The sequence below is a fragment of the Pongo pygmaeus genome, chromosome 1 (assembly GCF_028885625.2).
Source record: "Pongo pygmaeus isolate AG05252 chromosome 1, NHGRI_mPonPyg2-v2.0_pri, whole genome shotgun sequence".
Classification (NCBI taxonomy): Eukaryota; Metazoa; Chordata; class Mammalia; order Primates; family Hominidae; genus Pongo; species Pongo pygmaeus.
In genome coordinates this window covers 187,123,853-187,139,030 of record NC_072373.2, presented here as the reverse complement: position 1 = coordinate 187,139,030, position 15,178 = coordinate 187,123,853, and the positions used below count along the sequence as shown (strand labels likewise).

At 50.7% G+C, this 15,178-nt stretch overlaps 2 protein-coding genes across 6 annotated transcripts; one reads left to right on the top strand and one right to left on the bottom strand.

Annotated features, from left to right (window-relative positions):
* Positions 1-132: 132 nt before the first annotated feature.
* Positions 133-4,805, bottom strand: ELOVL1 (ELOVL fatty acid elongase 1). Of its 5 annotated transcripts, XM_063657056.1 has the most exons (9): positions 4,651-4,802; positions 4,222-4,354; positions 2,290-2,349; positions 1,912-2,102; positions 1,654-1,734; positions 1,464-1,520; positions 1,268-1,373; positions 1,050-1,186; positions 133-863 (listed from the first exon to the last, which is right to left on the bottom strand). In XM_063657056.1, the coding sequence occupies exons 3-9, from the start codon at positions 2,333-2,335 to the stop codon at positions 642-644; spliced, it is 840 nt and encodes a 279-aa protein (XP_063513126.1). In that variant the 5' UTR covers positions 2,336-2,349; positions 4,222-4,354; positions 4,651-4,802; the 3' UTR covers positions 133-641. The 5 variants fall into 5 exon arrangements, with proteins under 5 accessions (XP_063513126.1, XP_054347575.1, XP_063513127.1 ...); XM_054491600.2 differs by lacking the exon at positions 4,222-4,354 and having other exon boundaries at positions 4,651-4,805; XM_063657057.1 differs by lacking the exon at positions 1,912-2,102 and having other exon boundaries at positions 4,651-4,801.
* On the top strand, positions 4,003-9,841 carry LOC134737717 (collagen, type I, alpha 1a-like). Its single transcript, XM_063648078.1, has 4 exons — positions 4,003-4,164; positions 4,772-5,126; positions 5,483-5,593; positions 9,243-9,841. Exons 1-4 carry the CDS (start codon positions 4,003-4,005, stop codon positions 9,344-9,346), a joined length of 732 nt encoding a protein of 243 aa, XP_063504148.1. The 3' UTR covers positions 9,347-9,841.
* Positions 9,842-15,178: the final 5,337 nt, after the last annotated feature.

The window sequence follows — 15,178 nt, the reverse complement described above, 5'->3', positions numbered from 1 at the left end:
CTGTACTGGGATCAGAGAGCTAGATATGTCCTGTGGGAGCCTGGGCCATCCATCCCTCTTGTTTGTGAACAGGGCTAAGCATATTGTGTTCCCCCACCTCCTCCATTCACATATGTATACACACAGCCTCCGTGGTTTCCTCTGTCACTTTTAATTAAGACAAAAGTGAGCAAGCAGCCTCCATAGGCTGTATTCCCAGGCCCCCGCCCACCCTGACCTTTGGCCCAGAAGCTACTGCTTCAGTGTGGGGTGGAGGAGTGAGACTGGGTCCATAGTGACATTATTGCTGACCTCTTTTGTGTGAGGAAAAAGGCCACGAGACCCTGGTGGGGCCAGCCCTGAGTGCTCCTCTCCCAAGTTTAAGGCAGGGAGGGGGAAATAACTGTACAGCCCTTTTAGCCCCCAGCTCTGGAGTGGCAGACAGCAATGAGGCCACATCCCTGGAGCTGCCCGGGGGAAGTGGGTGAGGAACCAAAGCCGTGGTCCCTGTAGAGCAGCTGTGGGGAGGGGAGGGCCAGTCCCCTGCTCAGTCCTGACCACATAAGCCTTGGTCACAGGTGTAGGTGGAGAGGGCACTGACGGACGCTGCCCAAGGTGCAGTCCTGAGGCACTTAGGTGGGCGCCTATCTGGGCCATGCTTCTCAGTTGGCCTTGACCTTGGCAATACCTGGAGCTCCATTTTGCTGAAGTGCACGGGGCAGCCGCTTGCCCTTGGTATAAGAGTGATACCAGAAGTTGGAGAACAGCACGAAGAAGATGGTGCCATACATCCAGATGAGGTGAATAATGACTGGGTACTGGTAGTTACAGGTGGACATAAAGTAGTACTGGGAGATGTGCAGTGAGACCAGGACAAACTGGATCTAGGATAGAGAAAGACCAGGGTCAGAGGGAATAGTGAGAGGACTAGAGGGGAAGAGGGGGTAGAGAAAGAGACAAACGTTCAGTAGGGAGAGATGGGGTCAAAGGTGAGACAGACTGGATAAAGGCAGGATCCAGGCTAGGAATGTGGGGGGATGGTTATAGGTAAGTCAGGCCAAGCCCCTCACCAGCTGAATGGCTGTCATGTGCTTTTTCCACCAAAGGTAGGGTTGTGCCACAGGGCCAAAGGCAGACAATCCGTAGTACAGGTACATTATGACATGCACAGAAGAGTTTATCATGGCATGGAAAGAGCCCATTCCTCCTGTGAGTGGACAATAAGACAGGGTCAGCAGAGTCCAGCCTCTGCTGCCCACCCTTTCCCATAGTGGCCTTCACCACTCACCCGGGGCAATCTTTACCCCCCACCACCAGCTCCAGGGAAGCACAGAGTGATGGAAGACATGTAGGAAGGTCACCTGCCCATCTTTCTTTCGGAGAATAAAGATCACCTGAGAGAAGAGTGAGGGAAGGGGATTCAGAACCTGGGCTTCTCCACCTCATTCTCCCCCCAAGTTCTCACATCTCATATAACTACTCACTGTGTCCATCAGCTCAATGAACTTGGAGAAGAGGAAGAGCCAGGCCACCCGAACCATCTGCAAGAAGTTGAGATAGCCTTAGGACCTCATACACTATTCTAAGAGCCTCCCTAAACTGGGCCTTGAGCACAGGCCCCAAACTGGTCATATCTACCAGGTTGCTTATGACGTAGCCCCAGCCCCTACTTACCCTAAGTGCCTCAGGGCTGTTGGAATAGTCCACAGGGTCACAGCGCCAGGTATAGGTGCTCAGCCAGCCCGACATCAGGAACTAGGAAGGGATGTGGATTAGACCACCAGAGTTCTCCCTTCCCAGCCATCCCTCCCCTTCGCTAGCTGAGGACATGGATCTGAACCTCTCTGGAAAGGAGAAATGCCATGCTCTGGCTCTATGGCCTGCTCCTTATCCTGCTGACAGAAATTAAAGCCTGGCATCCCAGGGGCCCACCTCATAGACAATGTAGAGGGAGAGTGCCACCAGTGAGAAGTTGTAGACAATCATGAAGCCACGGAGCTGGAAGGGCTTCCGATTAGCCATGATGCGAGGCCCAAGTGAGAGAACGAAGTACACGTAGGTCAGGAGGATGGAGGTCATTAGCAAAGGGGACCCCATCAGAGGGTAGCCCTGGATCCGGGGATCTATGAATAAGGGTCAAAGGAATCAGGAAGAGTCACAGGGTTCGAAGGGTCTTCATTCGAAGGGTCTACAGACATGAGGTCTGGTCACAGGGTCAAGGGGTTCATAGGAACTCTCCATTAGAAGACAGCCCTAGATCCAGGGATCCCGGGAAAGAAGGGAGGAAAGGGCTGGTGGATAGTGTCTTACCTGCGTGCTTCATCATCTCTTGGTACAAGTTCACAACAGCCTCCATCCTGGCTAAGGACTCTGGGGAGGTACAGAGGGCGGATGTCAGACAGAGCCCACTGCACACCCCCATCCCACAGAGATAAGACACAGAACCAGACAAGACAACTCCCAATGCCTCATTGCAGAAAGGACAGAACAGTGAAAGGAAGGAATCACCGGGAACTAGGGGGAGGAGGCAGTTTGGTTGAGGCATCTGCTCGCCACACATCCTGCCTGCCTGGGAAGAGCTGTTCCACCCTTCCTCTCCACACCTTACTCTCCTCTCCTCTCCACAGTTTTACTTCCTGGCCTCCCTTCCCCTCTTCCTCCACAAGATAACTCTCAATTCCAGGTCTCTTACTGGAGAGTCTTACCTTCTCACCAACAGGGAGCTCTTGAACTCCATCTCCCTTCCTCACCCGAGTCCCTCACCTCCCCAGCAATGGGTCTTTCTTCTCTCCAGGGATTCTCCCCTTCAATCTCTCCTCTCCTGCCCTCTCCTCTTCCCATCCCTCTGGACCCTTCCTGGAACTCTCTTCTCCCCAGGGTCCCTCCTGTCCCTGCCAGGACTCTCACCTCCCTGGGCCCTTCTGTCCCAGAACCTTATCCTGGGATTCCTCCTTGCCTGTGCTGGGACACTTATCTCCCTACGTTTCTCTGCCTTCCCCGGGGCTCTCACCTCCAGCCTCTCCTCTCCAGCGCTCTCCTCTCTCCTCTGGCAGAGCCCTTCCTCTCCTGGAGCCTGGCTCTTTGAGACTCCTGCCCCGGCAGCTCCACCTGTCTGACTAGATCTGGCAGCAGCCCCGCCCTCTGCCCGCCCCCGCTGTACTGTGCAGGGGGTGGAGGGTGGGTCCCGGCCACAGGTCAGTGCCTGGGGGAGCAGGACCCACCAGGATTGGGAAAGCCAAGTAAAGCCCAGACTCGCCACCCACCCACCCACGTGGGACCAGCCTGATGAGCTAAGGTCCTAGATTCTGAGCCAGAAACCTCCTCCGACCCCAGCCCCAGCCCCAGCCCCAGCCCCAGCCCGGGCCCAAAGCAATGCTGAAAATCCACACCCAGCATCCTCTCCTAAGCCGGCCATAACTGCTCAGTTTCTCCTACTTCAGAATGGGTACAATCACTCTTCCCTTCCTGGGAAGGGCAGGGAAGCCAGAGGCATGTGAAGGGGTTGGAGAATGGGGGAGGTCGCAGGAATCTTCCCCTCCCTCAGGGAGGGGCCCCGTTGGGCTAGGCCCCCTCCTCCTCAGGGCCTGAAGGAATGTCGGGGGAAGGCTCCCAGGGACACAAAAGCCTCTGGCCAGACCCAGGAGAGCATGGTACTGTACTGACAGTTCCTGAGGGACAAGGCATTCTTGGAACAGAGCAGGGCCCAGGGCAGCAGGTGCCCCAGACTCCCTGCTTCCAGAGAAGCACCTGTGCAGGTGCCAAGTGAAGAGGAGCACCTCTGACACCTCTCCGCCCCACACAGCCCTCACCTCCAGGAGGCCCGGCTTCTTTAAACCCACCGTGGTCAGGCCCCAAGCCTGCGGTCCACACCCACCTCTCACCCAGCTCTCCACCCCCAAAGGCGAAGGCGCCACACCGAGGGCTGGCACACGTCTCCTGCCTGACACACCACGCAACACCTCCGTGGGCTGACACGCATGGCTCCCAGCCCTCACGCAGCTCGGCCACCGCCCAGGCACACGCATGGGCTCACCTGCGGGGCCACTCACACACGTGTGCGCGCTGCCTGGCCACGCTCGGATCCCCTCCTTACTTGCTCCCCCACCATCGGGCTTGCTGGCCGCCCATCGCCGGCAGGGCCCAGGCCAGGGCGAGGGCGCCAACACAGGTTCCTCCCTGACACATGTGAGCCAGCCAGCCTGTTATCTCTCAACCACCAGCCCCCAAGATCAACCCACACACCCGTTAGGCCAGGAGGGACCAAGGGTCCTGGGAGGACGTCTCCCCAAGCTGCAGGAAAATCTGGGTGTGTCCTTCGTCGGGGAACTCAGCCCGTCCCTTCCTTCCTTTAAGATGGATGGAAGGGAAAAGCAGCCTGGCAAAGTTAGGGTAGCGGGGGGAGGGAGGGGAGAGGAGGAGGAAGAGGGGTAAATGCAGGGGTGGTGGAGGAAGGCCCGGGTGTAGGCAAATGGGGGCCAGAGACGGGGGTGTGGGGGAGGGAGGGTGCTGGCGAGGCCCGGCCCCAGGGAGCTGGGACCTCCCACCCACTGGCCCTGGGAACAGCCTCGCCCACAGCCTGGGCAGGGCAGGGCAGGGCTGGGCCGGGCTGGGCCGGGCTGGCCAGGCAGGGGGCGCCGGCACGTGGAGAGCCCGTGGAAGGTCCAGACTCACCCGTAGGGGCCAGGCGGGCAACGGCGGAGCGCTCGGAGGGAGCAGGGCCAGAGAGAAGTCCCCGGGGCCAGCCTGCCTGCCTGCCACTTCCTCATCTGCTGGGCCGACTTTCTGTCACCAGAGGGGGAGGGGCGGGCCGCGCGGGGGGCGCCCGCTGATTGGGCGGCCAGCGGGGCCGGAGGCCGGCAGCGCAGGCTCGACCGGGGCGGGGGCAGGGGCGGGCCGCCGGGTCCCAGCAGGAAGCGCCGCGGCCCGGGCTCCCCACCCCTTCCCTCGCCGCCCGGGCCCGCCCTGGGCAGTTGCAGAGGCCTGGCCACCTCGGGAGTACGCCGTCTCTTCCCGACGTGCAGCCCAGGGCCCGGCCCTGTCCCCGGGTGACTGCTCCCCGGCAAGACTGCACATCTGTGGCAGCAGGCCCAGCTCAGGGCTCGGGGGAGGGTTCGGCCTTGCCCTCAAAGAGCTCCCTCTCCTGCATGGTGAGCGCAGAGCGGCGGGCGAGACCACACTGCGTGTGCTGAGGGCGCACTGGTCTTAGCGGGAGGGAAGCCTCACGAGCCTGTACACTTGGAGGAGCCCTAAGCGTTAGGATCTGCTGCGAGGGCTGCCTGGAATGGAGGTGGGAGGATACACTATGCTTGCCCGGGGCAAGCATAGTGAATCACTGGCTAAACTGGCCTTCGAGGTAGTGAAAGGAAAAATGGGAAATGAAGCTGACTGTGGCTGAATGTAGTAGGTCTTGAAGGCCAAATGGGGCGATCTGATTTTTATTCTAGAAGCAGAGGAGAAAGAGTAAAGATTTTTTAGGAGACTATAATCAGGCTTGTATCATTAGTTCATCAGACGTTTATGGACCACCCACCGTCCCTGCACTCACGGGGCTTGCAGTCTATCTGGCTGAATCACTTTGGCAGCCAGTGTGAGGAGAGCACAGAAAGGAGACCAGGTGAGAAAGCCAGCCTGACCAAAGAAGATGTGGCAACTGATGGGATTGGAGGAGGCGGACAATGTCGAGCTTTCCTCCAGACAGCTGGACTGGCTCTCTATATATTTATTTATCTATTCTACACCCCCAGCCCCCACCTCCACACTCACTAACTGGACTCAACTAGCGGGGGCAAAGGACGGACTAGATTTTAGTGAAATGGAATTTCTACCTCCAGTGGCCCCTGGAACAGGAGCACACAACCGATCTAATAACTGCTTGTAGGATTGGATGGTGTAAGTGCGGACAGAATTAGGGAATTTGGGCTACTCTGGGCACACTGCTTATGGGGCAGCCCTGCTCCGCAAGGAAAATAAACACATTTTTTTAAAAAAAGGCCGGGCGCGGTGGCTCACGCCTGTAATCCCAGCACTTTGGGAGGTCGAGGCGGGCGGATCACGAGGTCAGGAGCTCGAGACCATCCTGGCTAACACGGTGAAACCCCGTCTGTACCAAAAATACAAAAAATTAGCCGGGCGTGGTGGCGGGCATCTGTAGTCCCAGCTACTCGGGAGGCTGAGGCAGAATGGCATCAACCTGGGAGGCAGAGCTTGCAGTGAGCCGAGATCGCACCACTGCACTCCAGCCTGGGCAACAGAGCGAGACTCTGTCTCAAAAAAAAAAAAAAAAAGGCCGGGCGCGGTGGCTCACGCCTGTAATCCCAGCACTTTGGGAGGCTGAGGCGGGCAGGTCATCTGAGGTCAGGAGTTTGAGACCAGCCTGGCCAACATGGCGAAACCCCGTCTCTACTGAAAATACAAAAATTAGCCAGGCATGGTGATGCATGCCTGTAATCCCAGCTACTCGGGAGGCTGAGGCAGAAGAATTGCTTGAACCTGGGAGGCGGAGGTTGCAGTGAGCCGAGATCAAGCCACTGCACTCCAGCCTGGCAACAGGGCAAGACTCCATCTGAAAAAAAAAAAAGAAAAAGAAAAAAAGAGGGAATTCGGAGACCAGCCTGGGCAACACGGTGAAAACCCATCTCTACTAAAATACAAAAAAAAAAAAAAAAAAAAAAAATTAGCCGGGCATGGCGGCGTGTGCCTGTTGTCCCAGCTACTCGGGAGGCTGAGGCAGGAGAATTGCTTGAACCTGGGAGGCAAAGGGTGCAGTAAGCCGAGATTGTGCCACTGCACTCCAGCCTGGGCAACAGAGCGAGACTCATCTCCAGAAAAAAAAAAAAAAAAAGATGTTCATAAATGGTAGGACAGGCTGGGGATGGTGGCTCACACCTGTAATCCCAGCACTTTGTAAGGCCGAGGCAGGCAGATCACTTGAGCTCACAAGTTGCTCACACAAGGCAACATTGTGAGACCCTGGCTCTACAAAAAATACAAAAAATTAGCCGGGCATGGTGATGCATGCCTGTAGTCCCAGCTACTCTGGAGGCTGAGGTGGGAGGATGACTTGAGCCCAGGAAGTGGAGGTTGCAGTAAGCCAAGATCGTGCCACTGCACTCCAGTCTGAATGATAGAAACCTTGTCTCTAAATAAATAAATAAAATAAATAACTCCACAAATGGTGGGATATAGCTATGTGAAAGTTTAGTCCTAGAGTTTAGGTAAGAGGTCTGAGCCAAAGTACAGATATGACCCAGCCTACTAGTATCCATCCTTGAAAGGAAATGGCAGAAGCATTCACTATTTAAAAGGCTCCAACACTAAGGTCCTAACTGATCTGGTCCCTGCCTTGTCCTCTCATTCTACCTGTGACACTCTCCTGGGCCCCACCCGGTGCTTTAAGCATTCCCTGAGGATGTCAGCATCTTTCATACCCCCCTCAACCCTCAAACCTTGCTCCCTGGCTCAGCACAAGGAACAGTCAGGTCTCCTAAGCAGTAAATCACTCCCTCTTCTTGCTCCCACAATTGTAATTATCTGCTTATCTGCATCGCGAAACTATAAGCTTCTCTCAGCATGGGCCATGTTTTGTCATCTCTGTATCTCCAGCATCTGGCCCGTTATCTGGTACTCAGTTGGCCCTCTACCTTTGTTGAATGAATGTTAGTGTGAATGGGATGACGTGGGAAAGGAAGAGAGGCCAAGGGAACCAGAGTCAAGTGGAGAGGACAATAAGAATTAGAAAGCCTTTCCATTTCCCTTGGGAACAGTATCACTGAGTCCATAAATATTTATTGAAAGCCTGTGTTCCAGGTATACTCTAATGACTTCGGGTTCACACCTGACTCCAAAGCCATGAGTTTAAATGTTCCAATTAGTACCTGTGTGACCTTATGTAAGTTGCTGAACCTCTATAAAATTGGAGCAATAAGAATACCTATCTCATAGGATTGCTGTAAAGACTGAAGGAGACAACACATGTAAAGTGCTTAGCACTGTTTCTGTCTCAACATTTAATGGACAAGGTGGGAAAGTGCCCAAAATATCAGGAAGGTACATACTTATATGTAGATTCATGAGCATTCTTTTAATAATATTTCCTAAACAGTTACTGTGTGCAAACCACTGTTGTGAGAGCACTATTGAGAGATTTTGGATTAAATGTCCATCATAAGAGTGCACTAGAGACAAAGCGGACTATTATAGATGATGAAACTGTCCCAGAGGCCAAACACAGTAGTGATAGGAAACTTCAACTGTGTTTTTATTTACCTGGACCACATTGGTAAATGACCATGGCAGGCCCTCAATAAATGCTGACTGACTACATGAATGAACATGCTCAAAGACAGTTGTTCAGCTCTTGTCCCAGGTTCTATCATACCCCTCTCCCCCTTCCTCAGTTTCTTTTGTTCAGTTTGGCAAACAGTGAATGGATGTTTGCCAAATACTTGAGGATGCTCAAATATCTGATATAGACCACTTAGCCCCAAATCCTACCAAATGGCATCTTCATGGCCCTGGGGTTCCTGCAAAACACTCAGTCTGATGGAAAAGACAGACATATAGATGAGCAATTATATATGTGGTGAGTGTTCCCATAGAGACAAACCTAGAGGGTTATGAAAGCACTGGGGTACAGGGGCACCTTAACTCAGTGTGGAAGCTAATTCTTAAAGGTGACGCAAAAATGACACTTAATTGAGCATTAAAGGTCACTTTCTAGGCTGCGTGAGGTGGCTCACGCCTGTAATCCCAGCCCTTTAGGAGGCCGAGGTGGGTAGATCACCTGAGGTGAGGAGTTCGAGACCAGACTAGCCAACATGGTGAAACCCTGTCTCTACTAAAAAATACACAAAAATTAGCCAGGCCTGGTGGCAGGCACCTGAAATTCCAGCTACTCAGGAGGCTGAGGCAGGAGAACCACTTGAAGGCAGGAGGCAGAGGTTGCAGTGAGCTGAGGTTGTGCCACTGCACTCCAGCCTGGGTGACAAGAGCCAGACTCCCTCTCAAAAAAAAAAAAAAAAAAGAAAAAGAAAAAAAAAGGACACTTTCTAGAAAGCAGGGAAAGGCATTCTAAGCGGAGCGAAGCATGTATGTGACGGCATAGAAGCAAGAGATGTGGCGGGTTTGGGAACGCTAAGTAGTTTGGTATGACTCCAGTTCAGAGGGCATATGGGAGGGCAAGAAAGGTAGGCATGAGTCAGTTTATGAAGAGCCTTGTATGCCACAGTAAGAAGACTGGATTTTATTCTGTTTATGTTTTTCAGCCCTGGCTGCAACTAGAATCAACTGGGGAGCTTTTAAAATATCAGTGCCTGGCTCTCACCTCCAGATTGATGCTAGATGGTTGTTCTTAATGGGAAGTGGCTGAAGCATGTTTACATGCTGTGTGAAGAGAGACAATGGGATCCAGCATACACATGAAGAGAGTAGCCTCTGGCTAAGGAGAACAGAAACAGAGTAAGTTCGTCAGTGGAATGGGAGGAAATTGAGGGAGTTTTGTCTAAAGGAGTCTATTTTTTCCTTCAGTCAGATGTTAGGTATTTGCTGAACATGGGGGATGGGTAGGTGATAGGATAACGAATTGTAGGGAAGTGGTACAGTCTGGAGTAACTGATGATGGAATGCTGGGAAAGCTTGGTGAAGAGAGTGGAAGGCCCCACTGGGTGGGAGACCAGAAGGAGTGCACCAGTTTAGAAGGCTGTGATGTTTTCCAGCAGAGCTAAGTGAGTGGGAGTCAGGACAGCAGAAACAGGACCATTTGGGATCTGCAGGGAAGCGAGATGGAAAGCCTTGCTTGGGAGAGGGTTCAGTGAAGGCTGAGTAGATGAAACTAAACCAAGGGTACACTGATAAACTGGATAAACTGCAGAGGTCAAGGAACTCATAGGTTTGATAAGGATGAAGGCCAAGTGTAGTGGGGAAAGAAAACCCAGTCCAACAACTAAAATTCCATCCCTTTCATGGAGGCTTCCTGACTAATGGGAAATGAGGTGGCGACTTCCCCCAGGTCCCACCCTGTCTGACTCACTCCTCACTCACTGCTCTTCAAAGGGCCCGTCTCCATCCTCTTTCTCAAGAAGATAAACCATGGATGTTGTTTCTCCAAAAGTTCAGCCTGAAAACCACTATCTGTATGAACTTGATTCCCATGACTTTTTGAGGCTTTATATGTTTCAGCACAAATAATAAATGGAGGTAGGACAGAGAAGCAAAAATGGCAATGAGGAAAAAAATGGAAAAAGGTATGCCTGCATGTTCATGAGTGAGTAAGTGGAAGAGTGGAGGGAAAAGACAATAAGAGACGGGGTATCAGCTATGAATAGGAAGTGAAGGTCCAGATTGAGGGGCAACAGAACTGGCAGGTGGAGATGGAAGCAGCCTCCTGGGGGCTGTGTCAAGTTTCTCCATTCTCCATCCTGTAAAGGACAAAGGACACTTCCTACACAGTACTCACATAGAAGAGCTGGGAGGGTTAGCCTGTGAGGACGAGAGAGTGAAGATGAGGGCAAAGGGTTTGCCAGTTAATAATTCTGCATGTCCCTGGGCCCCAGCCAGCTAGCTGGTATCCTCTTCCAAAGCAGGCTGGGAACTTGGCTGAAGGAGCCAGGGCTGGAAAGACATCGGGCTGGCAGAGGGGAGAGACTGCATGCAAACATTCTTTGTATCTTCTGGAATTTGAGAGTTGGCCTGAAAGGTCATGGCCAACATCTGATCCATCAGTGGGTAACCAGTGCTTACATACTATGGGTATCATTCACTGTTCATTGAACTAAACAGAAACTTAGGAAGGGGGAAAGGGATGTGATAGAGCCTGCAGGAAAAGCTCTGGAGAGAAAAAAGGAGAGGCTTTTTGTTAGGGGGCAAAGCAGGGGATGCTATCAAGATGGAGGAAAGGGAGTTAGCAAGATCCAGAAGACACGTGAGAAGGACCAAGAGGGGAATGAGAAGCTTATTATTCTATTAGTATTTTTTCTGGCAAGGATGAAGCCAGCTGCATTCCCTATGTTCAAATGTTTCCATCCTCTAAGGTAAGTTCTATGATCATCTCTTAACAGATTAAAAAAAAAACTGAAATCAGAGGTTGAAGGCTTTGCTCAAGGTCGCAGACTGGGTAAGGTGAAAGCAACACAGGTGTTTCAGGCTGAGGAAAAAGCACAGACAAAGGAATGGATATAGGAAAACACAGGACAGGTAGAGAATTGCAAGGGATTCCGTTTGGCTAAAGCAACAGGCCCCAAACTTTTTGGCACCAGGGACCAGTTTCGTTTTGTGGAAGACAATTTTTCCAAGGATGGGGGCTTGTGGTGATGTGGGGGGCAAGGGGCAGGGGGACGGTTTCAGGAGGAAACTGTTCCACCTCAGATCATCAGGCATTCGTCAGATTCTCATAAGGAGTGCACAACCTAGATCCCTTGCATGCACAGTTCACGATAGGGTTCTCGCTCCTATGAGAATCTAATGCTGCTGCTGACCTGTCAGGAGGCGGAGCTCAGGCATTAATGCTTGCTCACTTACCCACCACTCACCTTCTGCTGTGCGGCCTGGTTCCTAACAGGTCACAGACCAGTACTGGTCCATGGCCCAGGGGTTGGGGACCCTTGGGCTAAAGGATATGGCTAATGAAAGGCCTTCATACGATAGGTTAATGAGTGACCTCAGATCATGAAATGTTTTGAATTTAAAAAAACGAGGAGTTTACTTTATATTGGGGTGTCTCTGAAGATTTTTTTTTTTTTTTTTTTGAGACAGAGTCTCGCTCTGTCGCCCAGGCTGGAGTGCAGTGGTGCAATCTCGGCTCACTGCAAGCTCCACCTCCTGGGTTCACACCATTCTCCTGCCTCAGCCTCCCCAGTAGCTGGGACTACAGGCACTCGCCACCACGCCCAGTTAATTTTTTGTATTTTCAGTAGAGACGGGGTTTCATTGTGTTAGCCAGGATGGTCTCGATCTCCTGACATCGTGATCCGCCCGCCTCAACCTCCCAAAGTGTTGGGATTACAGGCGTGAGCCACCACGCCCGGCCCGTCTCTGAAGATTTTAATGGCAGGCTGATATGATCCCTACTATACTTTAAAAAGACAAACTTAGGCTCTCTCGGCCTTAGCGCCATTTTCTTGGAAACCTCTGCGCCATGAGAGCCAAGTGGAGGAAGAAGCGAATGTGCAGGCTGAAGCGCAAAAGAAGAAAGATGAGGCAGAGGTCCAAATAAACCGCTAGCTTGTTGCACCGTGGAGGCCACAGGAGCAGAAACATGGAATGCCAGACGCTGGGGATGCTGGTACAAGTTGTGGGACTGCATGCTACTGTCTAGAGCTTGTCTCAATGGATCTAGAACTTCATCACCCTCCGATCGCCGATCACCTCTGAGACCCACCTTGCTCATAAACAAAATGCCCATGTTGGTCCTCTGCCCTGGACCTGTGACATTCTGGACTATTTCTGTGTTTATTTGTGGCCGAGTGTAACAACCATATAATAAATCACCTCTTCCGCTGTTTTAGCTGAAGAATTAAAATAAATAAATAAATAAATAAGTAAATAAATAAATAAAAAATAAATAAAAAAGACAAACTTGGGAACGGGCATAGTGGTTCACACCTGTAATCCCAACAATTTGGGAGGCCAAGGTGGGTGGATCACTTGAGGTCAGGAGTTGGAGACCAGCCTGGACCAACATGGTGAAACCCAATCTCTACTAAAAATACAAAATTAGGTGGGTGTGGTGGCGTGTGCCTGTAGTCCCAGCTACTTGGAAAGCTTAGGCAGGAGAATCGCTTGAACCTGGGAGGTGGAGGTTGCAGTGAACCAAGATCATACCACTGCACTCCAGCCTGGGCCACAGAGCAAGACTGTCTCAGAAGAAAGAAAGAAAAAAAGACAAACTTGGCAACAGTAAGGCATAGTATCAAGAGGAAAGCAGAAGAAGGCAGGGATACCAGCTGGGAGCCAGCTCAGAGGTCTGGGTGTGACATAACAAAGGCCTGACCTAGAAGAATGGCAGTGAGAAGGAAGAAAAGGGGATACAGCATAAAGAGGACCCAGAACTGACAGCAGATGGCCAGATGGATAACTCAGGTGGGGCAGGATGAAGAAAATGAATGCAGTTTGGGACATCCTGAGTTTGAGGCGAGATGGCCCATTCAACAAGCAATCCAAAACACAATACTGTGCATTCAGGAGAAAGGATGGAGCTTGAGAAAAAAATCTGAGGATTCTCTATATAGAGGTGAAACCACACAAAGTGGACTGGAGTGTGGTAGCTCTAGTTTTGGCTGTATTCAGAAACTTTCCCATCCCCTGCTTTCATTTCCTTTGAGAAATTCCCTACCCCATTGGCTCATTAATGCTGGTATTCTCCCCTACTTCCTCCCAGTCCAAGCTCCTAATGGCACATAATCCAAGTAAAACCAGAGCTCTCCCATGAGATGAGTTCTAATAATGTAGAGTGGAGAAATGCAGAGACAGAGAGTCCAGACAACATTTGAGCCTCTGAGCCCACCTAGAGGCATCCACATAACCCAAATACAGTTGGTTCTCCTTTTTTTTTTTTTGATTAAGCCAGTTTAATTGTATTTTTGATTAGGCTAGTTTAATTGTAATGTCTTGCAATCAAAACAGTCTACTAGACCATCACATAAAAATGAGACTGCTCAGGAGAAAGTAAAAGAGACTAACAGTTACCACTTGAGTGTTGACTATTTGCCTGAAGGGCCTTTTTAAGAAGCTTGGACTTTATCTGGTAGAAAATTAAGAGCTACTTAAAGATTTAAATTTAACTTTAAATATGTTTTGTTGAAGGTGCTCTTTGAAGTTGGTACTATAATTCCATTCTATAGAGCTGGAAACTGAGGTTCTTGGAAGTGAAGTAACTTTCTAAGGCCACACAATGGATAAGTGTCCAAACCAGGATATGAACTTGAAAATAAATAAACTGCACTAGAACTATGGGTGCTAGAATGGAAGTGTGTACAGGGCACAGGAGAGGTACAGTTTAAGAATGGTCAAGTGTACAGGGGAGGAAGTAGTAAAGACTTTACAGGAGTAGGTGACATGTGAACTGGAAGGATGAATTGTTTATCAGGTGAATAAGGGGATTGGAGCAGGAAAGAGAGAGGGTATTCTGCGTAGGGCAGAGCATGTGTAAGCCATGGAGGTATGAGGCAACACCTGACTCCCAGCTATTTCCTTATGGCTACAGCTGAGAGCACTTATGGCAAAGTGGCAAGAGTCGTGGAGTATGCCATGACAAAACAAAGTCTGAAGGACTGGTGGTCAATGTGGCGGAAGAGAGGCAAGTATGGCACCAAAGAGCTCCGGTTTTGATCTCTAGTGAATTATACACAGCCACCCACGAAGAACTGAGCCCGACCTAGCAAGCACAGACAAGCGAGGCAAGAATTCATCACAACTGCACAGAGAAAGCTATGAGTGGTGAAGGGCCTCCTTTAGGGACAGACTGTAGAAAAACTATGGAACTGAGTGGTTAACTAGTTTAGACAGGGAAGAGATACAGTTCAGAAGGCATGAAAAAGAACATTTCAGGTGAGAGGTCTTATCATTTGGCCTCAAGTCAAAAGGACACAATTTCTTAATGAAAGAATGTAGGCAACAACTAGGTGGGAGAAATACAATTCACAAAATTAGATCTGAAATTGACTTATCATGTCAGGTAATCCAATGTAAAAATGCTCTAGTACCTACTCTGCACATTACAAGGGAGATACCATGGGGGATGAAATATATACAAAAAGCGTCTCCTGAGGCTAAGCTCCTGAGACATGAGCACAGGGGAGCTGCAGAGGGAAGGAGAGGTTATGACCTCTTAGAGGAATTGGTCAATCATTTATTCAAGCAACAATCACTGAGAGCAGAGATTTCCAGATGTTACCCTATGGATAGATAATATGTATTGTGCTTCTACTGTTGTCAGCATTATCCTAAGCACTTTATATGTATTAACCCATTTAAACCTCACAGCAACCCTATGGAATAGCCATTATTATCGACCCCAGGAATAACGAGGCAAAGGCATAGAGAAGTAAACTAACTTGCCCAAGGCCACACAACTGGTAAGTAGCACAGCTAGGATTTGAACTGGGGCAGTCTGGCACGAAAACCTGCTTTTTAAATCAAAATGTTATTTTATACTACTTCTCCAAAGACAAAGAAATCATAATAGTAATAATAATAGTAGCACTAC

Excerpts from the sequence above, each read along its gene's own strand:
- LOC134737717 (XM_063648078.1), top strand. The coding sequence starts at position 4,003 with ATGGGCTCACCTGCGGGGCCACTCACACACGTGTGCGCGCTGCCTGGC. Across the intron at positions 4,165-4,771 it reads CAGGTTCCTCCCTGACACAT|AGGGGGAGGGGCGGGCCGCG; the intron begins GTGAGCCAGCCA and ends TTCTGTCACCAG. Across the intron at positions 5,594-9,242 it reads GAGCACAGAAAGGAGACCAG|CCCTGGCTGCAACTAGAATC; the intron begins GTGAGAAAGCCA and ends TATGTTTTTCAG.
- ELOVL1 (XM_054491600.2), bottom strand. The coding sequence starts at position 2,335 with ATGGAGGCTGTTGTGAACTTGTACCAAGAGATGATGAAGCACGCAG. Across the intron at positions 1,735-1,911 it reads CCCTCTACATTGTCTATGAG|TTCCTGATGTCGGGCTGGCT; the intron begins GTGGGCCCCTGG and ends ATCCCTTCCTAG. Across the intron at positions 1,521-1,653 it reads ACAGCCCTGAGGCACTTAGG|ATGGTTCGGGTGGCCTGGCT; the intron begins GTAAGTAGGGGC and ends AACTTCTTGCAG.